This window comes from Phoca vitulina, unplaced genomic scaffold, assembly GCF_004348235.1.
Source record: "Phoca vitulina isolate PV1807 unplaced genomic scaffold, GSC_HSeal_1.0 scaffold55, whole genome shotgun sequence".
Taxonomy (NCBI): Eukaryota; Metazoa; Chordata; class Mammalia; order Carnivora; family Phocidae; genus Phoca; species Phoca vitulina.
The window spans coordinates 10,314,827-10,336,640 of NW_022589758.1; the positions used below are offsets into that span (position 1 = coordinate 10,314,827).

Genomic DNA, 21,814 nt, shown 5'->3' on the forward strand with positions numbered 1-21,814 from the left:
GAGATTATGCTAAGTGAAATAAGTCAAGCAGAGAAAGTCAATTATCATATGGTTTCACTTATTTGTGGAACATAAGGAATAGCATGGAGGACATTAGGAGAAGGAAGGGAAAAATTGGGGGGGGGGACTTGGAGGGAGAGATGAACCATGAGAGACTATGGACTCTGAGAAACAAACAGGGTTTTAGAGGGGAGAGGGGAGGGGGAAGGGGGGATTGGTTAGCCCGGTGATGGGTATTAAGGAGGGCACGTACTGCATGGAGCACTGGGTGTTATACGAAGACAATGGATCATGGATCACCACATCAAAAACCAATGATGTATTGTATGGTGACTAACATAACATAATAAAATTAGAAAAAAATAAAAATTAAAATTAAAATTAAAAAAGCTATTAGATGGGGCGCCTGGGTGGCTCAGATGGTTAAGCGTCTGCCTTCGGCTCATGTCATGATCTCCAGATCCTGGGATCGAGCCCCTCTTCCTCTGCCTCTCCCCACTGCTCATGCTCTCTCTCTCTCTCTCTGTATCTCTCTGTCTCAAATGAATAAATAAAAAATTCTTTAAAAAAAAAAGCTATTAGATGTTACATAAAATATACCATGCAAACATCCGAGTGCAAAAAAAGGTCAGTAGAACCTGTACTTAAGCAACGCTCATCGAAGCCTGACAAGTGGACCAGACAGCAAGCTAACCAACCAATTAGAATGTAGCATAGTACTGCTGATGCTGACAGCCAGCTGCAGAATTGCTTGTTTATGCTAAGCTCTTTTTTTTTTGAGATTTTATTTATTTATTTGTCAGAGAGAGAGAGCACGCACACAAGCAGAGGGAGGGAGAAGCAGGCTCCCTGCTGAGCAGGGAGCCCGATGTGGGGCTCAATCCCAGGACCCTGGGATCATGACCTGAGCTGAAGGCAGACGCTTAACCAGCTGAGCCACACAGACATCCCCTATGCTAAGCTCTTCTTAACTGCAATAGGACAATCCACTCATACAGGCCTGAGTTCAAATCTTAGCTCCATTATTTAATATCCATTTGATTTTTTAAATACGATCTTTAAAAAACTGCTGGTCCTGGGGCTCAGTACGTTAAGCAGCCCACTCTTGATGTCAGCTCAGGTCATGATCTCAGGGTGGTGGGATGGAGTCCCCCTCCCCCCACTCCGCCCTTAGCAGGGAGTCTGCTTCTCTCCTTCTCCCTCTCTCTCTGCCCCCCACCCCCCTGCTCATGCACTCTTACTCCCGCTTTCTCTCAAATAAATAAATCAATCTTTTTTAAAAATTGCTGCTCCTTAACCTCTCTAACCTTCAGTATCTTCACCTATAAAAGGGAGATAATTAAATGATCTACCTCATGAAGCTGTTGTAAGGAGTAAATGAAATGATGAATGTATGAGTAATATCTTCCTTCTATTTCTCCAGAATCCACTCTCTTCCAGACCCTTCTCTACTCTCCTCTGTATGGCTTCCTGTATGGACTGCACTAATGGGCTCCACTGCCTTTCTGTTTCACGTTGGGTGGGGTCCATGAGAAGTACGCAAAACACCAGAGGGCAGGGCAAGAGTGAGCTCAGGCTATCTTTCCCCTTGGCTTCCTCCCTGCTAGGAAGCAGTATGTTATTTCTGTCCTCTTACCAAAATCCACAGTTTCCATTGAGAGGCCCCTCTTTATATAGAGGGCTCTGCAAAGTTCTAGTAACCACCGTCTCCCCGACCCCTTCATGCCTAGGAGTGACAACCCCTAACATTTCCAGGCCGAGGGTGCATACCATCTCTTGAGGTTTCCTGAAGCTCTGCCCACACCCTTGTAAATAGTCCCTTTTATTAAACCGTTTTTCCTATTTCCCACTTAGAGTGAGCCGTCTGTCTCTCAGCAGGGCCTTGACTGATAGAGTATACATAATAGTATGGCTGCCAGGCTCAATAAATGTTCACTAGCAAACGTTGATGAGGCATGCTAGAAGCACAGTGATCAATTGAAAAGTGAATTACCCATAGTTAATAAAGTCATAACCATCTCAAGAACGTCTTCCAGTAGGAAAGAATTTTACAGCAATATGACGGCATTTTCATCAGGATTTGCAAAAGAGATGGGAACGGGACTTCAGAAAGAAGCAGGCGTTCTGCCTCAGGACTCACCAGCTTTAGAACTGCAAATTCAGAATTAGAAAAAGACATCACAAAATCGCAGCCCTCAGTCTCATTCTGTTAGGTTTGTATTTACCAGCTGCTGAACATAACTCTTAAGGCATGATTTTATTTGAGATCAGAATATGTTCATCTTCCGAAGAAAGGGAAGAAAAAGTAGATTTTATACTTGACCCTAGGCCCAACATATGTAAATCACTAGATTCTTGGACTGTGTCCGTGATTATGCAGAATCTCAGATCAGGCAGCTGCCGCAAAGCTTTGACAGATGCCAGTGGAATGGAGAAAAAGGACGCCTAGCACATGGCTCCGCACCAAGAAATATCTATTTTTCATCTAGCTAAGTATGGCAGGCACATATTATGAAGTAATAAGCACCATTAAAAACAGTAAGATACATACACACAGACAAGGAAAATTTTTAGGACTTTTCCTAGTGACAAAGCACTATGTGTAATATGTATACAGGTTATATGGTATATCATTTATGGTTAAAGAGAGAGAGAAATAGGTAACTGTGGAGGAAGAGTTTAGAACTGTACTGCCCAATGGGGTAGCCATTAGCCACATGTGCCTATTTAAACTCAAATTATATTTCGTGAAATTAATGAAATATAATTAAAAACTCAGTTTCTCAGTCACTCCAGCCACACTTTAAGCACTCAATAACCAAAGGTGGCTAGTGGCTGCTACTATATTAGCCCAGATATAGAACATTCCTACCATCACAGAAAGTTCTATTGGACAGCCCTGGCCTAGAAGGATACACAACAAATTAACTGGGGTTACCTCTGGGGAAGAAGACCACATCGGGAGAAGAGATGAAAGGATGTTTTCATTGTTTACTCCATTTATGTCTGTTATTTTGTTTTATTTTTACATGAGAACACATTCATATAATTTATCTACTTTTAAAATAAAATTAAAGAAATATATCCTATCTTGGGAATTCAGAGATACAGGAAATTTAATCCAGGATCAGGTGTTCCAAATGTCAGAGAACATGTCTAACAGGAAAACAGGAGTACTTTAAAAAATAAGAACTATATTTATAAACTGTTAAATGATATTATTCTCAGGTATATGGAACATTTAAAACTCATCTGAGCTTTTAAAAACAATTTAAATGGTCTTCATAGTATCTACCTTCTATTCATTTTTCCAACATCCAACAAACACTCCTTGAGGGCTTGCTGTGTGCCAGGCACTGGTTTTAGGTTCTGAGGATACATCAGGGAACATAACAAGACCTGAAAAACCCTGCCTTTGTGATCCTTAAAGATAATGAACAACAAAAAAGAATGTGAAATGCATAATATGTTAAAAGGTGATAGTGCTTAGAAAAAATTAAAGCAAGGAAGGGGGATAAAAAATGTAGGGGGCTCACCCATAAATAGGATAGCCAAGGGAGTTGATGTATGTGTCAATATATAAAGGATCAACTGATCCAGGCAGAGAAAGAACATTCCAGGCAGAGGAAAAATCAAGTGCAAAGGCCCTGAGGCAGTAGCATGCCCAGCTTCTTCCAGGAATAACAAGAAGGCCAGTACGCCTGCAGGAAGTGAACAAAAAAAAAGTAGTAGGAGATACAGCCAGAGAGGTGAGGTACAAAGAAGGAGATGGGAGACACCCAATGGTGTGGGGTTTTTAGGATGCTGTAAAGACTGGCTTTCACTGAGAAGATGGAAGCCATCAGAGTTGTGAACAGGGAGTAATATGATTGGAGTCTTAACAGGACCACCTGGCTGCTATGCTGAGGTTTAACTCTCAAAGGTCAAAAGCAGAAGCAAGGAAACCACTAAGGTAACTGGTGTAATCATCAGGCAAGACTAGGTAGATGGAGGCTGGGGCCAGGGTGAGGTGGTGAGAAGTAGTCGGATTCTGGATAGATTTTGAATAAATAAAATTTGAAATTGATTGAATGTAGAATGTATAAGAACGAGAGGAGTCAAGATAACTGCAAAGTTACCAGCCCGAAGAACTAGAAAGATGGCATTGCCATTTCCTACCATGGGGAAGACACTGGCAGAGTAGGTTTGAGGGTGGGAGGGATAGGCTGGGGAAATCAAGAATTCCATTCTCACACATTTGGTTTGACATACCTATTAGATCTCCCAGTGAAGACATCAGGTAGGTAGTTGGCTTTACAAGTCTGGAGTTGGGGACAGAGAACTAAGCTAGAGAAACAGGTTAAGAAACCACAGGCATATAAATGATATCTAAAGCCACTAGACTAGATTCATTCATTCAGCTCAGAGCATGAGTGCAGGCTGAGGCAAGGTCCTGGTTGTCTAATGAGGAGACATTGTGTATTTATGACCAACCTCCCCAGACTACTGCCAGCTCTAAGAAAATGGGGACTTGAACTGTCCTAGTCATTGCTATATCCCTAATTCCTAGGTCAGTACCTGGCAGACAGAAGGTTCTGGGTAAACATTTGTTGAATGGAGGAATTTAGAATCAATGGAGAGAATAATTACTGATAAAGAACTGGAGAGGGAATTATTGATAATGATTATTGATAACAATTAAGCTGAATAAGAAATACAATTACCAGTATTTCCTATCTTTTTCTTATCATCATGATATATACTACAGAAAACTTGGGAAAATAAACAAAGAAAAGCAAAACTCACCAATAATTCTACTTCCCAAATATAACCATTGTTAGCACTTTCTAGATTTCTTTTAGGGCTTTCTGATGTATTATGCATACATATTAACAACTTTGGAATCTTAACTACAGGGACAGTTTTTTCCACTCAGTATGTCAGGATTGCTCTGTCATGTAGTCTTCAACTTCCTATTTTTAAGGGTGTTATCTGGTGGTTCCATACCCCATTTTTCCCTAGCCCTGAGCTTCAAATTCCCAAGCATGATTCTTTTTGGCAAGACAATGAAAAGCAAGGGCATCATATCCCAAAGATAGGATGTTAAAATTAAAAAGACAGGAGGGAAGCAGCAGCACCTGACTTATCTGTTCATTTTTCTATTTTGAAAGTTTGCAAGTGGCACCAGAAAATACAATATAGGCGAAGGAAGTTGAATCGTGAAGGGAGAAGCCCTAGTTGGCCTGGAGGCAAGCGCTGGTTGGTGCAGGTCCTGAGAGGAGAGATTAGCACGTATCCCCAAATGAGACAGAACAGACCATGGTTAAATTGAGCGGTAAGATAAATGTGAAGATTAGCCCATTCAATAAAGTCATTTCCTTTTCCAAAGGTTCTGGGTAACTGGTCACCCACTATGCTTAGCAGCCACCTCCGGGCTTGGCCCACCCAACACTAACGACATCGGGCTCCAGCAGGGTGTATGAGACCCAAGTTGCTCAAATGCACCAGCCGTGGCCACTTCATGACATCCCCCACCCTCTCAGGAATCAAGGCTTCTGCAAAATCACATCACTATTGTTTTTAATAGACTTTATTTTTTAGAGAAGTTTCAGGTACACAGCAAAATGAGCAGAAGGTACAAATTATTTCCCATTTAACTCACTAATTTTGATAGCTATAAGGCATTCCACTGAATAGAAAAACCAGAATTTATTTAAATCTCTCTCTGTTGTTGAATATTAAGTTGTTTATGTTTTACTAATATAAATAACATTCTAAACATAGTTCTGAACCTCTGATTATTTCCTTAGGATAGATGCCTAGGAACTGAATTACTTAGCCAAGGGGTATGAACATTTTAAAGATAAATATTTGTAGGACATTGTAACATGTATCGGTAAATTAGCTTCTACAAAAACTGTCTCGTTTATACTCACATTACAGTGTATGAAAGCACCTAGCTTGCTGCCATCTCACCGGCTCTGAGTATTATCTTTGTAATTTTATAGACCAAAAAATGGCATCACGCTGCTTCAATTTGCATTATTTTGATTACAAAAAAGATTGAACGTTTTTCAAATGTTTATTAGCCATTTGTATTTTCTTCTGAGAATAATCTGTCCTTGGCTCATTTTTCTATTGTTGAGGATGAGTATTTTGAAGTTAGTTAAAAGCAAAAGCAGAGCATAGTTTAAAAAATTATCTTAAATATCTTGAAAAAAAATACATTTTCCAACTTTATCTAAAGTTCCCTCATAAAAGGGCCATTTTTTAAACCCATGTGTGAACACCTGCATCTAGGTCAGACGAGAAATTACTGCCCTTCCAGTGACCAGAGATCAGAAATTGTATCATGTCCTAGGGATCCAGGCTTCCTTAACACACTGAGCACCCATAAGCCGTAAGCCCCCCACACCCATGTGCCATCTTCTGAAATGTACTGTAAATAATACTACATTTCACTTATTCTAAAATGTACGTTTTCTCCCACATTTTAACATCTCTGAGATTAGGAGAGGGTCTTACAAGAAATGTCTGAAAATCAGTGTCGGCAATTTTCTGACATTGTAACATCCTTGCAATGGGACTCTATCTCATAATTAATGGCATCTTAGATTCCTGAAATGCAGAGATGCTACTGGCAATAGAAAATAATCATTTTTACCTAGAGATTTAAAAATTCCAGACTCTAAATCAATTTTTCTTAGGCAACTGAGCTTAAGGAGTTTATACTGAATATCAGTAACAACCTTATATCTTATTCATATCCCATTCCTTCCCCAAAGGACTTGAGGTGACTTCAAAAAAATAAAATTTGTAAGTTTAATAGTTGCAAGATCTGGGTTGAGGGAGGAAATATGGTTTTCAACAAAAATCAGAGGCAAAATGAGCATCCAGGAATACCTATCCCAGTTCTCTACACTTCCGGCAGGTCACAAAAATGACTTGAAGCTCTCAGCAGTCGAAGCAAAGAGAAAGACAAAGTTAATATTGTCCGTAAGCAAAAAACAAAATAGCTACTGAGGAGAAGCACAGCACTTCCTGATGCCGGATTTCATAGAAATTCCTCCAGCGGTGCTTCCTTCCATAAGGGACATGCTGGGGGATGCTCTGTAGTGGAACTAACATACTCAACACCACCACCCTGATAAAGAAACTCCTGTTTCTTTTTAAAGGTTTTATTTATTTATTTATTTGAGAGAGAGAGAAAGAGAGAGTGCTCACAAGTGGGGGGGGGGGGGGGAGGTGGGCAGAAGGAGAAGCAGACTCCCCGCTGAGCAGGGAGCCTGACTCGGGGCTTGACAGGAGCCCAGGATCACGACCTGAGCCAAAGGAAGACGCTTAACCGACTAAGCCACCCAGGCGCCCCAAGACAATCTTGTTTTTTACATTTGTCTCTGTGACACCCTCCACGCTAGGTGGAGCCTCAGAACCAAAAAGCTCTTCAAAAGAGCATTTCTACAAGAGGCCAAACATGCAGTCTGAAAATGTGGTCCTCTCCCTCACTGCTGGATCCAAGGACAAGATCTAGAATATAGAGACCATAATTCTGATGTGGGATGGGCAAGACAATCCGTTAGAGAGCAACACTGGTGCTTAGATTTATTTTTCAAGTTAAAAAACAAGAAGCAGGGGCACCTGGGTGGCTCGGTCATTAAGTGTCAGCCTTCAGCTTAAGTCATAATCCCAGGGTCCTGGGATCGAGCCCCATCGGGCTCCCTGCTCCACCAGGAGTCTGCTTCCCCCTCTCCCACTCCCCCTGCTTGTGTTCCCGCTCTCGCTGTGTCTCTGTCAAATGTATAAATAAAATCTTAAAAAAAAAAAAACAAGAAGCATTACTGATACCTAATTCTAAGATGCAGATTTATACTGGTGCCCTATCTCTGTCAACATAAAGTCTATGAGGTGTCCTCAAGGAAGAACATAAGTTGTACGATTGAGAAGGGTGGCCTGGGTCCCCTGGCATTTTCATTTGCTTTCAGCTTATTGTAATATAGTGTGGTTTGCCTGGGCCTGGATAAGGGCATTTGTAGATTATATTACCCAGTTTTAACTAAACCAATGCTCACAAGATCACCAAGTGACTTAAAGCATTTCCCACAATGAAATAGGAACGCAAAAAATAATACAAGCATAGATGAACGACAAGAACATGGCAGAGCTGACCCTTCTAGTCCTTGCAGGAGTCTTGCATCAGCCACATTATCAGGTGTGAACAATGAAGACCTAATTAGATCCAGAGGAAGACAGCTAAATAGACCATTACCACAAAAGAGACTATTTCAAATATCCGTTCCCATTAACATTAAACTTCACCTGGAGCGTCTACTGTACCTTGAGATATCAGGTAATGATCATATGAAGCTACTGTAGTTACCATGATACTGAAAAGCAAAGCATCCCGAACACGAAGACCAACCTCTGTGATTTTTTTCAGCAATGTTTCAAGACATGATACTCAACCAGTCCTTTACAAAATACTGTGGCATGCAATGATAAACGTGAGAAGCCTTTTCAAATTTCCCTAATTCAATAAAGAAAAGCCAAAAGTCTCATACCACTGCAGAAACATCTGCTCTTCATGCCACAATAAAATGGGTTGCTCTAGTATGTGGGGAAAAAAGTGATGTCAAACTAAAATGAATTCTTTTGTCAGTCAAATATATTTAGAAGACATATAGAAAACATTGCTGCAGACTGGAAGAAACAAGCATTAGAACAAATTATGCAGTGTGGGAGGTTTGCTATACAGTTGGATGGAAGTACAGATATTTCTAACATGTCGCAGCTTGAGGTATTTGCTAGATTCTATTTCAATAATAACCCCCCCCTTTTTTTTTTTCTGAGCCGCTAAAGGAAAGATGTTCCAAAGAAGATTGTCCAAAGAAAGATATTCCAAAGAAGATTGTGCAAAGTGGATGACTTCTTTAATAAAAACAATATTTTAGGGTCAACTGGTGGCTCAGTCAGTTAAGCATCTGCCTTTGGCTCAGGTCCTGGGATCGAGTCCCAAGTCAGGTTCCCTGCTCAGCGGAGAGCCTGTTTCTCCCTCTCCCTCTGTATCCCCACTCCCACCCCTGTGCCCGCTCATGCTCTCTCTTGTTCACTCTCTCTTGCTCTTTCAAATAAGAAACCTTTAAAAATATATATATATTTTACGGGAAAAAAAAAACACGTAAGTATACCTACCAATGAAGAAACAGCAATGCTGTTAGACCCCAAATTCCCACCAATTTGAGAAATACCTCTCCGTCTTCTTTTCAATACCCTTCCTCTATTGGATCTCTAAATTTTGTTCCTTGGGATTCCATCCTGGAAGACTCAGGGGTAATGTAGATTCATTTAACCAGATCTCATGCAGAGATAGGCAGACACAGGGAGGATTCCTTTAGCTTTAATTACAGCTCTTCTATTTTTCTTCCCTTAAAAAAACCTCATAGGGTGGTTCGGGGTCAGTCATTTCCTAGAATTTGCCCTACAGCAGCATTATCCAGAGGCACCCTTGCTAGCTAACCAGTTCCATCCACTTCCTTCTGAGTCCAGAAACAGACTGTGAGGCCTGGCCGTTGTTATAAAACACATATAAATTGGACACCATGGCTTTTAAGTCACAAATAACCCGACTAGGGCTAGACTGGTCCTAGAAGTAAGTTCCAGGGCTTACCTGTGTTCTCTTTGGGGCTGGGTACTGACCCCTGGAGCACAGTGAAGCTCTCTTAATGGCCAAGAGCTGTAATTGTAGGTAGGAACTGACACTGTTCCTTAGAATGTTATCTGTGAGGTCACCAGAATTGTTTGGAAATGGGCAATCGGTTGTAGAGTATACCCTCTCTCCATTACCGTGGTCAGAATATCTTTCAACATTGTATTAAAGAACAATACACATACAGAAACGTGCACATATCCTAAGGGTGTAACTCCGAACTTTCACGAAATGAGCATATGCAGCACCCGGATCAAGTAACCAACCAATGACAGCATCCGTCCTGTGCTCTCTCAGCTATCCTGACGTCTAAACTCACAGGCTGGTGTGCTTACTTTTAAAATGCTTCATGGATAATGGAATCATGCGGTGTATATTCTTTTGCGTCCGGCTTCTTTCATTCAATATTATGTTTGTGAGATTTATCCGTATTTTTGCACGTGGCTGTAGATTCTTCTTTTCCATTGCTGTGTAGCATTTCATTGTGTGAAAATACAACAGTTTATCCATTCTACTTCTGCTGGGGATTTGGGTCATTTCCAGTTGGAGTTATTATAAATAATGCTGCTAAGATCATCCTAATACTCATCTTTTGTGACCATATGTACAAATTTACTAGGAGAAGACTTGCAGGGTCAAAAATATTTACTTTGAAGTTCTAAATTTACTACCAAGAACCTAGCCATCTTAATTGTTTCTATTCCTGGTCCCGAAGGCGGACAATGTGACACGGGAGAGCTAAATACAGCATTTGTCAAAGTACACGCAAAAACACCTTGCTTCCGACTCATCTGGAAACGTGAGCAGGTGATTCTCTGCTCGCTGATGTTGGGGAACTGGGTGTAGTGGAAACAGGGGACTTTAGAAGTCAGACAAAACTCATTTGAAATCCCAGCTTTATCAGTTAGTACTTGATCTTTGGGGAATCACTTAATTCCTGCTTTCCTTATTTATCACACAGAGAATAGTAATTCTTACTTCACAGGTCTGCACCCCGGTTAGACGAGGGAACATGGAAAAGGCACCAGCACCAGGACCTAACACAGTGTACACCATTTCCCCCATTTACCCACAGAGGACAAGGAGTGAGACCCCTAGTCTTAAGTCCAGCATAGAATAATTCCCTTTTAACTAAATAATGCGGACGTACGAGAGAATTCAGTATCACGTGACTGTGCCTACAGTCAGTATGAGGCAGACTAGAGATAAGCACAGAAGCCTGCCTGTACCAGGAACAGGCTTTCCACATCATTCACAATACTTCTATTAACCCATTATTATTGTTGTTGTTCTTCTTAAAAGTCAGCTTAAAGAGACATCAGCACACTGTTACATGGATGTCAGGTTCAACGTGCATGAATTACTCAGTGGAAAACAAAAACACCAAGTCAGAGACTTGGGTGGGAGGGCGGAGAGGATATGAAAATGAATCCGGCTCACTGGGCTGGCCCCGTGTGGCCCGGCACATTATTACACAGGTGCACACTAACTGGGCTTGTGGCTTTATTTTCTAATTACTGTGTTTTCAAGTGTGCCTTCCAGATTGTTGAGTGTTCAACTGTCTCTTTATCCCCAAGCAGGGTCAGCTTCCCCAGCCTCCCATACAACCTGTCTCATGCTGGGATAAAGAGGAAGGTAGAAATGTTAAAACAATAATGCTATGGTCTGAGACTAACAACGGGTAATCAGATCCTAGCAAGGCAGAGGCTGTTCCCTGGGAGATTATTGCAAGAAAATAGGCCTCGCTTGCAATGACTTGGTTTGCTCCTACCTTCCTTGCTTTCTCCTTTTCCTTTCGCCCCCAGACATCAGACGGAATAAATCTTTTTTCTACATTTTCTTTTCACCAAGAGGCACCTAGAAGTTTTCACCAAGGTGCCATGAGCGAAAGACTCAAAAGTTTCAAGCCTATGGCCCGAGCCACCGTTGGACTTTAACCAGAAGCATTAAGTGTAGATGGCTAGAGAAGGCCCCCAGAGCTCAATGCCACACTGCCATGCCTCAAAGAAAACCCAGTATTTCAAACTTCAGTATTATGAAATCAATTAGGTTATTGTTCGCATTAAGAAGAGATTCAACCTAGGTTTCTTTGAACAATGACTAGAATGTTCAGCATGTGATTCAGAACACTTTCTGAAGAAGCATCTGAAGAATAAAGTGGGAGAAAACAGGTTTGTACAACACTAATGTAAAGTTCCAGAGTATTTTGCAAACATTTGTTATTCATATGTAGCCGATGTGTCCTGCCATAAGATCATTCAACCTGTTTTTACCCCAGATGGATAAAACCAAAAGGAGGGGAGGGTTGGGGTGGCCCTGATTTGTGAGAAGAGCATGAGATCAAACAGAACGCACTGGGGTGGAGCATGTTCCATGGCTAGGGAAGCTAGAATCACCATCTTGGAGCTGGGAAAGATCATCTCTTCAGCCCATCGTAGGTGACAGAATGGAGGTCCAGAGAGGAGAAGCAATTGGCTTAAGCCCACACAGTAAGTCAACGGCAAAACTCAAGTTGGAATGAGACTGTGGGCTCCAGCAAGCAAAGACCAGGCTGCAGCATACTTGTCTTGCCAGGCCCCAGCCCTTCCACTGTGGGCCAGCCCAGCTCCCCCTGGAGCTCCCAATCTAGATCTGCCTTGATCTCGGGGGTTGGTGTGGAGCCCCAGAAGCCATAAGGGAACAGATCCATTCCCTCTCACTGGAACCACATCTCATCAGGAACTACTCAGCCTTCCCACCCTTCCCTAGCCCCACCCCTAGCCTGGAGGCCTCTGGAAAACCCTGGGGTTGGACCCAACTTCTCAGGCTATCCCATACTTACACTTCTGCACCCGCCAGAACCTAGCACTAACTTCACCTCCACCTTCACAGAGAAGACTGAAGCTATCAGATAAGACAGGCTTTCAACCAACATTCAATACCCTCTCCCTTTAAAACTCCTTACCCAAAACATCCTTGCCAGCTTCCTCACTATCACGGTGAAAGAAGTCTCTTTTCCTACCTGAAGCCAATTCTTCCACTTGTTCACTAGAACCCAACGTCTCCAGCCCAATGCTCATTCCCTTCCTCATTTTCCCCCTATCACTTTCACTTTCTCCCGCTGGCTCTATGCCGTTTATATTCAAGTACAAGTTACTACCATCTTACAAGAATGAGCCAACCAAAAGCCTTGGCACACTGGATGAACGGAAGGAAGAATGGAAGCAAAGGAGGATATATAGAAGGAAAAAAGGAAGAGAAAAAAGCTAGCCTCTCTCAACCCTAAATCCTGATTTATCCACCTTTGGATCCTACACATTGTATCTGCTTACCCTCTCAGGCAAGCTTCTACCTCCCCACCTTCTAAAGCCTCTTCAACTCATTGCCATCTGGCTTCTGCTCCCATCACATCACTGAAATATCCACCATTGACCTCTTCTTTCTAAGTAATGAGGGTAATTTTCCTCATTATCTCACTTAATCTCTCTGCTGCATTTGGTTCTACTGGACGTTCCCACCACAGAACTTATCCTGCTGTTGGCCCCCTGATTTCCCAGATATTAGACAACTACCTGTCTTCTTTTCATGATCCTTCCTCTACTGGCTCTTTAAATGGTGTTCCTCAGGGTTCCATTCTGAAAAGATTCTGGGATCAAGTAAATTAATTTAACCAGATTTCATATAAAGACAGGCAGATATGAGGAGCCTCCTAATAGCTTTAATTACAGCTCTACTATTTTTTCCCCCTTCTAAGAACCTGATAGTATGGCTCAGAGTCAGTTATCTTCTAGAATTACCCTGTAGTAGGATTATCCTGAGGCGCTCTTGCTAGCTAACCATTTCCATTATCATTTTCTTAGTCCAAAAACTGACTCAATTTCACTCCCATCAGTTTCACTACTTCAATTTCACTTCCATCTCCTCCATGCTGACCTCAGCCAGATCTCCAGCTCCAGCTCAGAACTCTCTCCTGAGTTCCAAAACCAAACATTGACTAGACACTTATAAGTCAAAGTCTCCATGGCATCCCCAACAGAACTCTTACAAACTACTGTCCCCTGATACTACACCTGAGTGATGGCGCCCACTTGAGGGAGCCAGAAAACGGAGTCTTCCTTGGTACTGGCCAACCCTCAGACTCAGTTATCAAATCCTGGGTGTTGACCTCCTTAGTGTCTCCCATATTCATCCCGTTCTCTCCTTCTCCACTGCCCCATCCATAACTTCAAATTTAATATAATTCTCCTTTGGTGAGCCTCCTAACCAAAACACAATAGGGCAAAAGGAAATATTAAGAGTGCAAAATATGGGGGTGCCTGGGTGGCTCAGCTCAGGTCATGATCCCAGGGTCCTGGGATCGAGCCCCGCATCAGGCTCCCTGCTTGGCGGGAAGCCTGCTTCTCCCTCTCCCACTCCCCCTGCTTGTGTTCCCTCTCTCACTGTGTCTCTCTCTGTCAAATAAATAAACAATAAAATCTTTTTTTAAAAGTGCAAAATATGAAGTAAAGTGGTTTCTTCGCTAAAGTAAATATATGTGTGTATGTGAGTGCTAGATGACACGAAATGTATTTATCATTGTGGCTTCTCTGAGCTCATCCTCCACAGGCCTGTGCAGGTGTCTGAGCTCCCTCTAAAGCCACCTCGGGCTACTAAGCACTTCAAACTGGCTAGTCTGAAGTTAGATGTGTTGCAAGTACAACATACACTCCTGATTTCAGACTTAGTATAAAGAAAAGAACATAAAATACCTCATTATTTTGATACTGATGAATGTTGAAATGATAATATTTTGGATATATCAGGCTAAAGAAAATGTATTATTAAAGTTAATTTCACCTTTTTAAACTTTTTAAACCATGGCTACTAGAAAATTTTAGATTATATTGTATTTCTACTAGATAATGCTGGTCTACACCTACAAAAGGGACTTAAGATCCCCTCAAAAGTAGACTGATCCCTTCCATGTCCCAAAATGTTTTTGGATCAGCAACTTGTATCTTTTCTTCAAACGCAGGGATTTGTCTCAACTTGGGGATCAAGTGAATGGAATCTTTCCTGCTTCTGCTCAATGGATAAAGTGTAGCTAAAAAAGCTGTGTAAAAGAGACGCCTGGGTGGCTCAGTCGGTTGGGCATCTGCCTTCAGCTTGGGTCATGATCCCAGGGTCCTGGGATCGAGCCCCGCATCAGGCTCCCCGCTCAGCGGGGAGTATGCTTCTCTCTCTGCCTGCCGCTCCCCCTGCTTGTGCTCTCTCGCTCTCTCTGACAGGTGAAGGAATGAAATCTTAAAAAAAAAAGCTGTGTAAAGTCCAACATATTAAAGTCAAATTTACAAAAAAGAAAAAAAAACAACAACCTCTCTTACCAGGGATTTCAGCATCCTGGCATGCTTCCACATTCCAAACTACTGTCTTCTGTTAAGTGGGAATGATCTTCCAGGGCAGGGACAGTGGATTACTTCTTTTATTCCTCCCCCCACACCACCTGGGCCATTGCTATACGTGCAAGTTGCTAACCAGCTGGGTGACTGGATCCTGTTGAGAGGGGACTGAGTTTTCTCTCAGGTACCTTCTAAAGCCCAACATCACTGAGCACTTTAAATCCTCCTCACTGCCTGGATGAAGACACATATGCCCTTCTCATTGCTATACGCACCAACACCAAAATGAAACAAAGAACCTACCCATCTTTTTACCGATTTAGATTTATCTCCTCCATAAGGACTTTAGCATTAGGCAAACTGGGGGAGGGACTGGAGGGATGGTGAAAGAACTTAAAAGAATGGAAGAAACCGATTCACTGATTCCATGCTCAGTACGCCTGACTAGTATCGATCTGCAAGAAATGGAAGTTGCATTTGGAGCGAGACCAACAGGAAGAGGTCTAATAATAACCTTGGGCACAATTCCAGTTGACCACAGTAAATGCCCAAGGAAACTCATGGTTGTTTATTTCACCTACACAGCACATTAAGTATCTCCCTTTTAAAATACATGCTGCTCTGAGTGGTTAAATAGATGGTGATACTAGTAAAGGAAGCCACTGATGTCTCTGGAAATCCAGTCATCTTTCTGAGCATTAGCGGGTGAGCATCCTACTTCCCGACTGACATAATGCACCTTCTGCAAGACAGCAGTCTCTTGGCACAGCTCCACTTTGAAGTAAAGCCTGGAATGAACTCCTGCTAATGTGGCATATCGAACCAGCTCTTTTTTTATTTCCAAGACCTTCTCAGTTGATCAGTGGTACATCCATCTTCATGGAAGTGACCACTGCAAGCTAGAATTACAACTTCCTTCTCACAGCACAAGGCACTCCTAGAAGAACTTGACCAAGGTCGTTAACCGAATCCTCAAGCAGACAACTTCCGGGGTGGCTGGGCCATGTTAGAAAGGGTTTATGGGGTATCTGCTGGGCCCAGAGGATTTGTCCAGGCACAATCTGAGAGTTGGGGAGATATGAGGACACCGTCCTTGCCCACAAAGCATCCTCATCCCTCAGGAATTGGGTCTCCAAGGAGGGCTATTACATCATACCACCCATGGCCACTCGGTTTCTCTTCCTGACAAACAAGCTTAGGAGTCACCTTGCATCATGTTTAAGCAAGTAAAGAGCAAAGAAGGGATAACAAGTCAAGGATCAAGAATAACTATTTTAACAATGGAAAGAAGAGTTCTCAGAAACATCCCAAATCTGAACACCATGGTAAAGTAGTAAGGGTATTAGATTACATCCTAAGATATAAGCTCTATTAGAAAACCTAGGTAATTTCCTGTTATTTCTTTTCTAATTTCCTTTTTAAAAAGATTTTATTTATTTATTTATTTATTTAGAGCACAAGCAGGGAGAGAGGGACAAGGAGACTCCCCAGTGAGCAGGGAGCCCGATGCGAGGCTCGATCCCAGGATCCTGAGATCATGACCTGAGCTGAGGGCAGACGCTTAACTGAGCCACCCAGGAGCCCTCTTTTCTAATTTCTTTATCCGTGTTATTTAATTCTATTTACTCCTCTTTCTGACATTTTTTTCCAATGAAAAATAAGGCAGGTGGAAAAACTCCAAGTACTCCTTTCAGAAAAATTTCTCCTTGAACATGATTACATCGCACCCTCAATATCCTTATCAATTTGCTAGTTACGAAGATCTAAAATATAGATTGCTTCCAAGCCCTGCTTATTTATGCGTGCCCGCTTCCCGCTTCAATTCCTTAAAGGGCTATGCCAGGCCCTATTAGAGACCAGAGATACAGATGACTGGACAGGTTTCTACTCCACATCCCCCAGCAAACTTTGACTCACAGGGAGGTCAGCACACTCCTTTCTGCCCCTCCTGCACCTGCTAACACACCTCTGAGCACGTGGTGCCCGTATCAACTCGTAGGCAAAGTACCTGTTTATGTGTCAGTCTCTTCCAGAACCCCTAGATCACAAAATGTTTGAGGACTCAGCGAGTAGTAGGTACTCAATCAATGCGGGCTGAGTTAAACAGGATCACAACAGACAACCTTGGCTGAAAATATATAGGCAAATGCACATAGACACAGAGCCTCTGTACACAGCTTTTCAACACAGTTCATTACAAAAAGGGCATTTGACACAAGTGCTGAGACTTAAATAAAATTTGTACTTAGACAACGACAATCAGCAACATAAGTTCACATTCCAGTACTTGCAGTAAAGCTTTATGACCCTTTATATACCCAGAAATTTCCTTTCACTATCCCCAGGTGAAGTCCCAGTTTGGGGAGCCAGTGCATGCCTCAGCTAATACAATGAGAACCATTTTGCTAACCGCTACTCTTCTATTTCAGACAATGTTTTGTTATTGAGTCCTGTTTCCTCTAAACTGTATGAATTCCAGTTTGATAACAAGTGGGAGAAGGAGCCTGTCCTCTGAAGGGATATCTGTTAAGTCTTTCATGAACTTTAAGTAACTTTGGAATTCATCAGCCACACCTGCAGTAACCCACATGTGATTTTGAGCAATACGAGTGGGTGCTGGGAGAAACAAAGAATTTATCCAATTTGAAATGTGAAGGTATTAGCAAAGCTAAAGATCAACAGAAACTACTAAACACCATAAAAAGAAATGCTATTCAACATTTTCACTTGCCACTCTCTCCATCAACAAACTTTAGTTAGTTAGCATGTGCCTTAGCTATTCAAGTAAAATCATCAGCAAAGGAAAGTCAGGCTCTGAAGTGTACATCTCAATTTAGAATATACCCCTACAGTGATCAAAGCTGGCTGAGAAAAGGTGATTCTAAAAATTGAGTAGGGGTTTATAAATTGGCTGCAGCCCCTACTTAAACAGAGCAAAATTTCAGTAGACCATGATAATGATGGACAACATGGAAAGTTTTCATCAAAGGTAGATCGAAGTCATAGCTTTAACAGTTCGACTCCTACTTTAAGTTAGAGCTGCATGAAAGATGGGAAGGGAATGTACCCCACTCCAGAGTGTGTTGTAAGGGCAAGATCTTCCACTTGGCGAGTGTAGACCTCTGGGTTCAAATCGCAGCTCTAGCCCTTGGAAGCAAGGTGACTTTGGGGGAAGTCGCTTACCCGCTCTGAACCTCAGTTTTCTCATTTCTAAAAGAGCAGGGACGGTGGGGTTTAACACTGCCAGCTTTTCAGGGTTCATTAGAGTCTCCTCCAGGATGAGATGTCACAAGTCAGAGTGCAAAGTACTTCAACGTTCTTCCTTCTCTTGATTTCCTCTGCCCACCCTCTCGGGCAGAAGCAACCAAGGGGCAGAATAGTTAAAAGGCAAAAAGGGAAGGAAGAAGTGGGCAGGAGAAACAAATGATGCACAAACTGGAACTGGGTGCTGCCTCTCTCCCCTGCCCTTTACCTGTTAGGAAGGTGTGTGATGCAAATTTCAACAGCGGGTTTAACTTTAAATATATATGTATGCCATTCAGTAAGCGGCTCAAGTGCTGGGGAGAAGTTCATATTAAACCGCCCTAAGAAAATACATTTTATAAAATAGAAACACAGTGAAGAAAAGCCCACAGCACTCTAATATAAATTCGTTTTCATGTTTTGGGAAGTTGTTCTAAGGCTGCCTTTGAACCTTTGTAACCCTTATGAAGAAATAACAGTTGCGTGATGGGCCTGTCTTGGAATCTATGAGCCCTCATTCAGGGAGTTGAAAGAAAATGCTACATCACTACTTTAAAACAAACAAACAAACAAACCTCTTTCCAGGGTCCAACTCCATGGCTAATCAAAATATGGCCCCTCTTAGCTGGGGGAAATTGCTACAAACAGGATAGCTCTACTAGTGTGCCGCTTGAACTTGAGGGTTCAAAGAGAGGTCTCTCCAAGTTTCCCAAGACTTCAGGGAAGGAAAGACTTCTCAGCAACAGAGAACCCACCCCCCATTTGGTGTTTTTGATTCCTTGAGGATATACACCGAGGTGGTTGAGAACCATCTTCCACACCTGCCTAAATAATCATGCCCAGTGGCAGAGAATCGGATCAAATTTGGGATACCAGTCACTGAGATGGAAGGAAGCTGAGTGCCCCGTTTCCACACTTTCGTTATTAAAGGCATACAACCCCTTTCTAAGTAGTAAACGTAGCTTCCCCGGGGTTCCCACTACCTGAAGACAAACCCTCCCAGCACAGTCCGGAGATGCTTCATTTAAAAGGTACCTTATTTCTAAATACATCACTGAGGGACTCTTTTACTTATTCATTTTGAAATTTTCAAACAAACGGGGAAGTTTTGCTTCCATATCGTTTTCATTTTTCCAAAATTGGCACCAGGCACCCAAATGAGTTGGGCACCAAATCATTTCTCAGATAGAATTTAGAACTTAACAACGGACTCGCCTCAAGCTTTGCGAAGAGAATACCATTTTAAAACGCACTGTAGGATTTTTATCTTCAGACGAGAATACACCTAAAAGGAAAAAGGCCATCCCCTCCTCCCAAGGCAGAAAAACAGCATAGCCCAAGCAGCCCGTTTCCTACCCAGCCAATACAATAATGCTTTGTAAGCTGAGAGCAGCGCCCCGGTATAGAAGCTAAGTATAAACAGCTGAGAAGGATTAGGCAGTAGCTCCATTCTCATTTACATGAAAATCCTCCAAGCATCGTTTTCCTCGCTGGCTGCAGGCGCATAAGGAACTCTTTTGTGCCATAGCCAAGCATAACATTTGCATCCTTTGTCTTTACTTACCAGTCGAGGCTGTGGGCATGTGTGCTCTATTTCCTCCATGGTGTCTGAGGGAGGCTCATTGGAAAGGGATTTTGGGATACCTGTTTCTGACTCAGCATCAGTGGTAAGTACTGGCATGGCCAGTGAATGCTCCCTCCAGCTCTACACCCTCTGTGAGTCTCCTCCCAGGCAGAGAATGTTTTCTTTGTCACGTATTTTTCTCTTCTTCACCCATCCCCCTTCTTCGCCCCTTCTGTCTGTCTTCGCTGGGGGAAGTGAAGAGGTTACCCCCGACCCCCCACCCGTTTCCTTCTCTGAAAAGCCAAAAGGCAAGGCCTCAGTTTATCACTATAACAACCAGACAGCACTGGAGCGGCGGGTGCGGGATACAGTACCTCATTTGCATGGAGCGCGCTGGTTGGCTACTGTCATCATAGTACCACTCCGCCGGGGAGCGGCCGGGCCCCATTGGCTGGCGGGCCGTGCCCACGGGGCCCGAACTTGCTGCTTTTGTTTCTTCTGCTTAATTCAGTTGCAAAGGTCCCTGTCCACGCAGGGCACGGAACGGGCGCTGCACTACCCAGATAAGATAAAACCGCTTCCTGAGAAGCCCAGGACTCCTCGACGAAGAACGTAACAGACCTGCACTAAAGAAGGACCACGTCCCTGGCATGTTTCCCTGGAAGGAGTGTTTGATGGGCTATAGTCAGAATTTTGCTAAATAGGAGTCACCCTGAAGACAAAGCAACATTTGGGCCAGCTGGCCTCGGAGGGCCTCTCAGGGTATTTATTGCGGGCACCTGAGTGTTCATCCCCTTGACTGCAAAAAGAGCACTGACAGGCCCCCCGAGGCCTGGTGCAACCTCAGAGCCTACCCCTGGGGCTGCCCTGGGAGGTATTTTGAAGGAAGTAGATTGTCTGACAACCTGCCTCCCACCTCTGACTGCCCTCCCAGTTGCTTCCTCCCTCGGCCACTTCTCCCTCTCCCCGGCTATTCTGCTTTTCCTCAATGAACTCTTGTTACCCTTGTCTGCCTTTCAATGCACTCTTCCATTAATTGGTCTCTTATTCCCCTGCTCCCCTTTTACCAGTCCTGCATCCCATTTCCTAAGCACCCTGCTCTCAGCCAAGTGCTCACGGCAATCCCAGAAACATTCCAGTTGTGGTGTTAGTCACGATGCGCCTTAATGTCTAAATCACCCATGAATATCTCCCATTTTAAGAGGGGTGCTCTGAAGACACGCCTGGAAGAACTTACAAAGCTATTCATTCTAGCGAAATAACACACTTCTAGTAACATTAATAAAACTCATGGTAACTGATTTTATTAAGCACTGGTACAGTGCTAAGTACCTTTACCCAGATTTTGTTTAATATTCATTGGAACCCAAAGAAGTCGATCCTATTATTATCCCCATTTCACAGGTGAGGAAATTGCAATTTAGAGTAATTGCCCAGGGCCTCAAACTCATAAGCAGAGTTGTGGGGATTGGAAGGATTTGCAGGGGACATGGGGCAGGAGCTGGGATGTAGCAGGTGTAGTAGTGTAGAAAAAGCACCTTGGTAGGAGTCCTCTTAAGTCCCTGGGCTTCTAGATCTTTCATTTTAATCTATAGCAGTGGTTTTCATCCAAGTTTGGTCCAGGACCAGCAGCAGCAACATCAGCATCAGCTGGGAGCTTGTTAAAAATGCAAATTATTGGCCCCTCAAGACCTGATTCTGTAGGTCTCGGGTGGGGCCAGCAATTGCATTTCTAACAAGTTCCCCGTGGGTGATACTCATGCTGCAGGTCCAAGGACCATACTTTGAAAGCCAGTAGTCCAAAGGATGGGACAAAAATATTGCCCTGCCTCCCTCACAGAATTTGGGAGATCAAATAAGTATCATGTGAAAGCACTTTGTAAATTAGAATGTGGTATACTAATATAATGGGCTTCATTTTCATTACTCCTCAAATAAGCAAAGACAGCTAGCCTTAAAAGAAAAAAA

At 42.9% G+C, this 21,814-nt stretch overlaps 1 protein-coding gene across 6 annotated transcripts in view; it reads right to left on the reverse strand.

The window, feature by feature from the left end:
- The window catches only part of PCYT1B (phosphate cytidylyltransferase 1, choline, beta), a 139,802-nt gene that overhangs the window by 92,933 nt on the left and 25,055 nt on the right, over positions 1 to 21,814 (reverse strand). For 5 of the 6 annotated variants that reach the window (XM_032389569.1, XM_032389567.1, XM_032389564.1 and 2 more), the window contains exon 1: positions 19,847 to 20,197. The exons of the other annotated variant lie outside the window; for it this stretch is intronic. In XM_032389569.1, coding sequence (XP_032245460.1) covers positions 19,847 to 19,963 — 117 coding nt within the window. In that variant the 5' untranslated portion in view covers positions 19,964 to 20,197. Of the gene's footprint in view, positions 1 to 19,846; positions 20,198 to 21,814 lie in introns of those variants that run through there. 6 annotated transcript variants of the gene reach the window in all.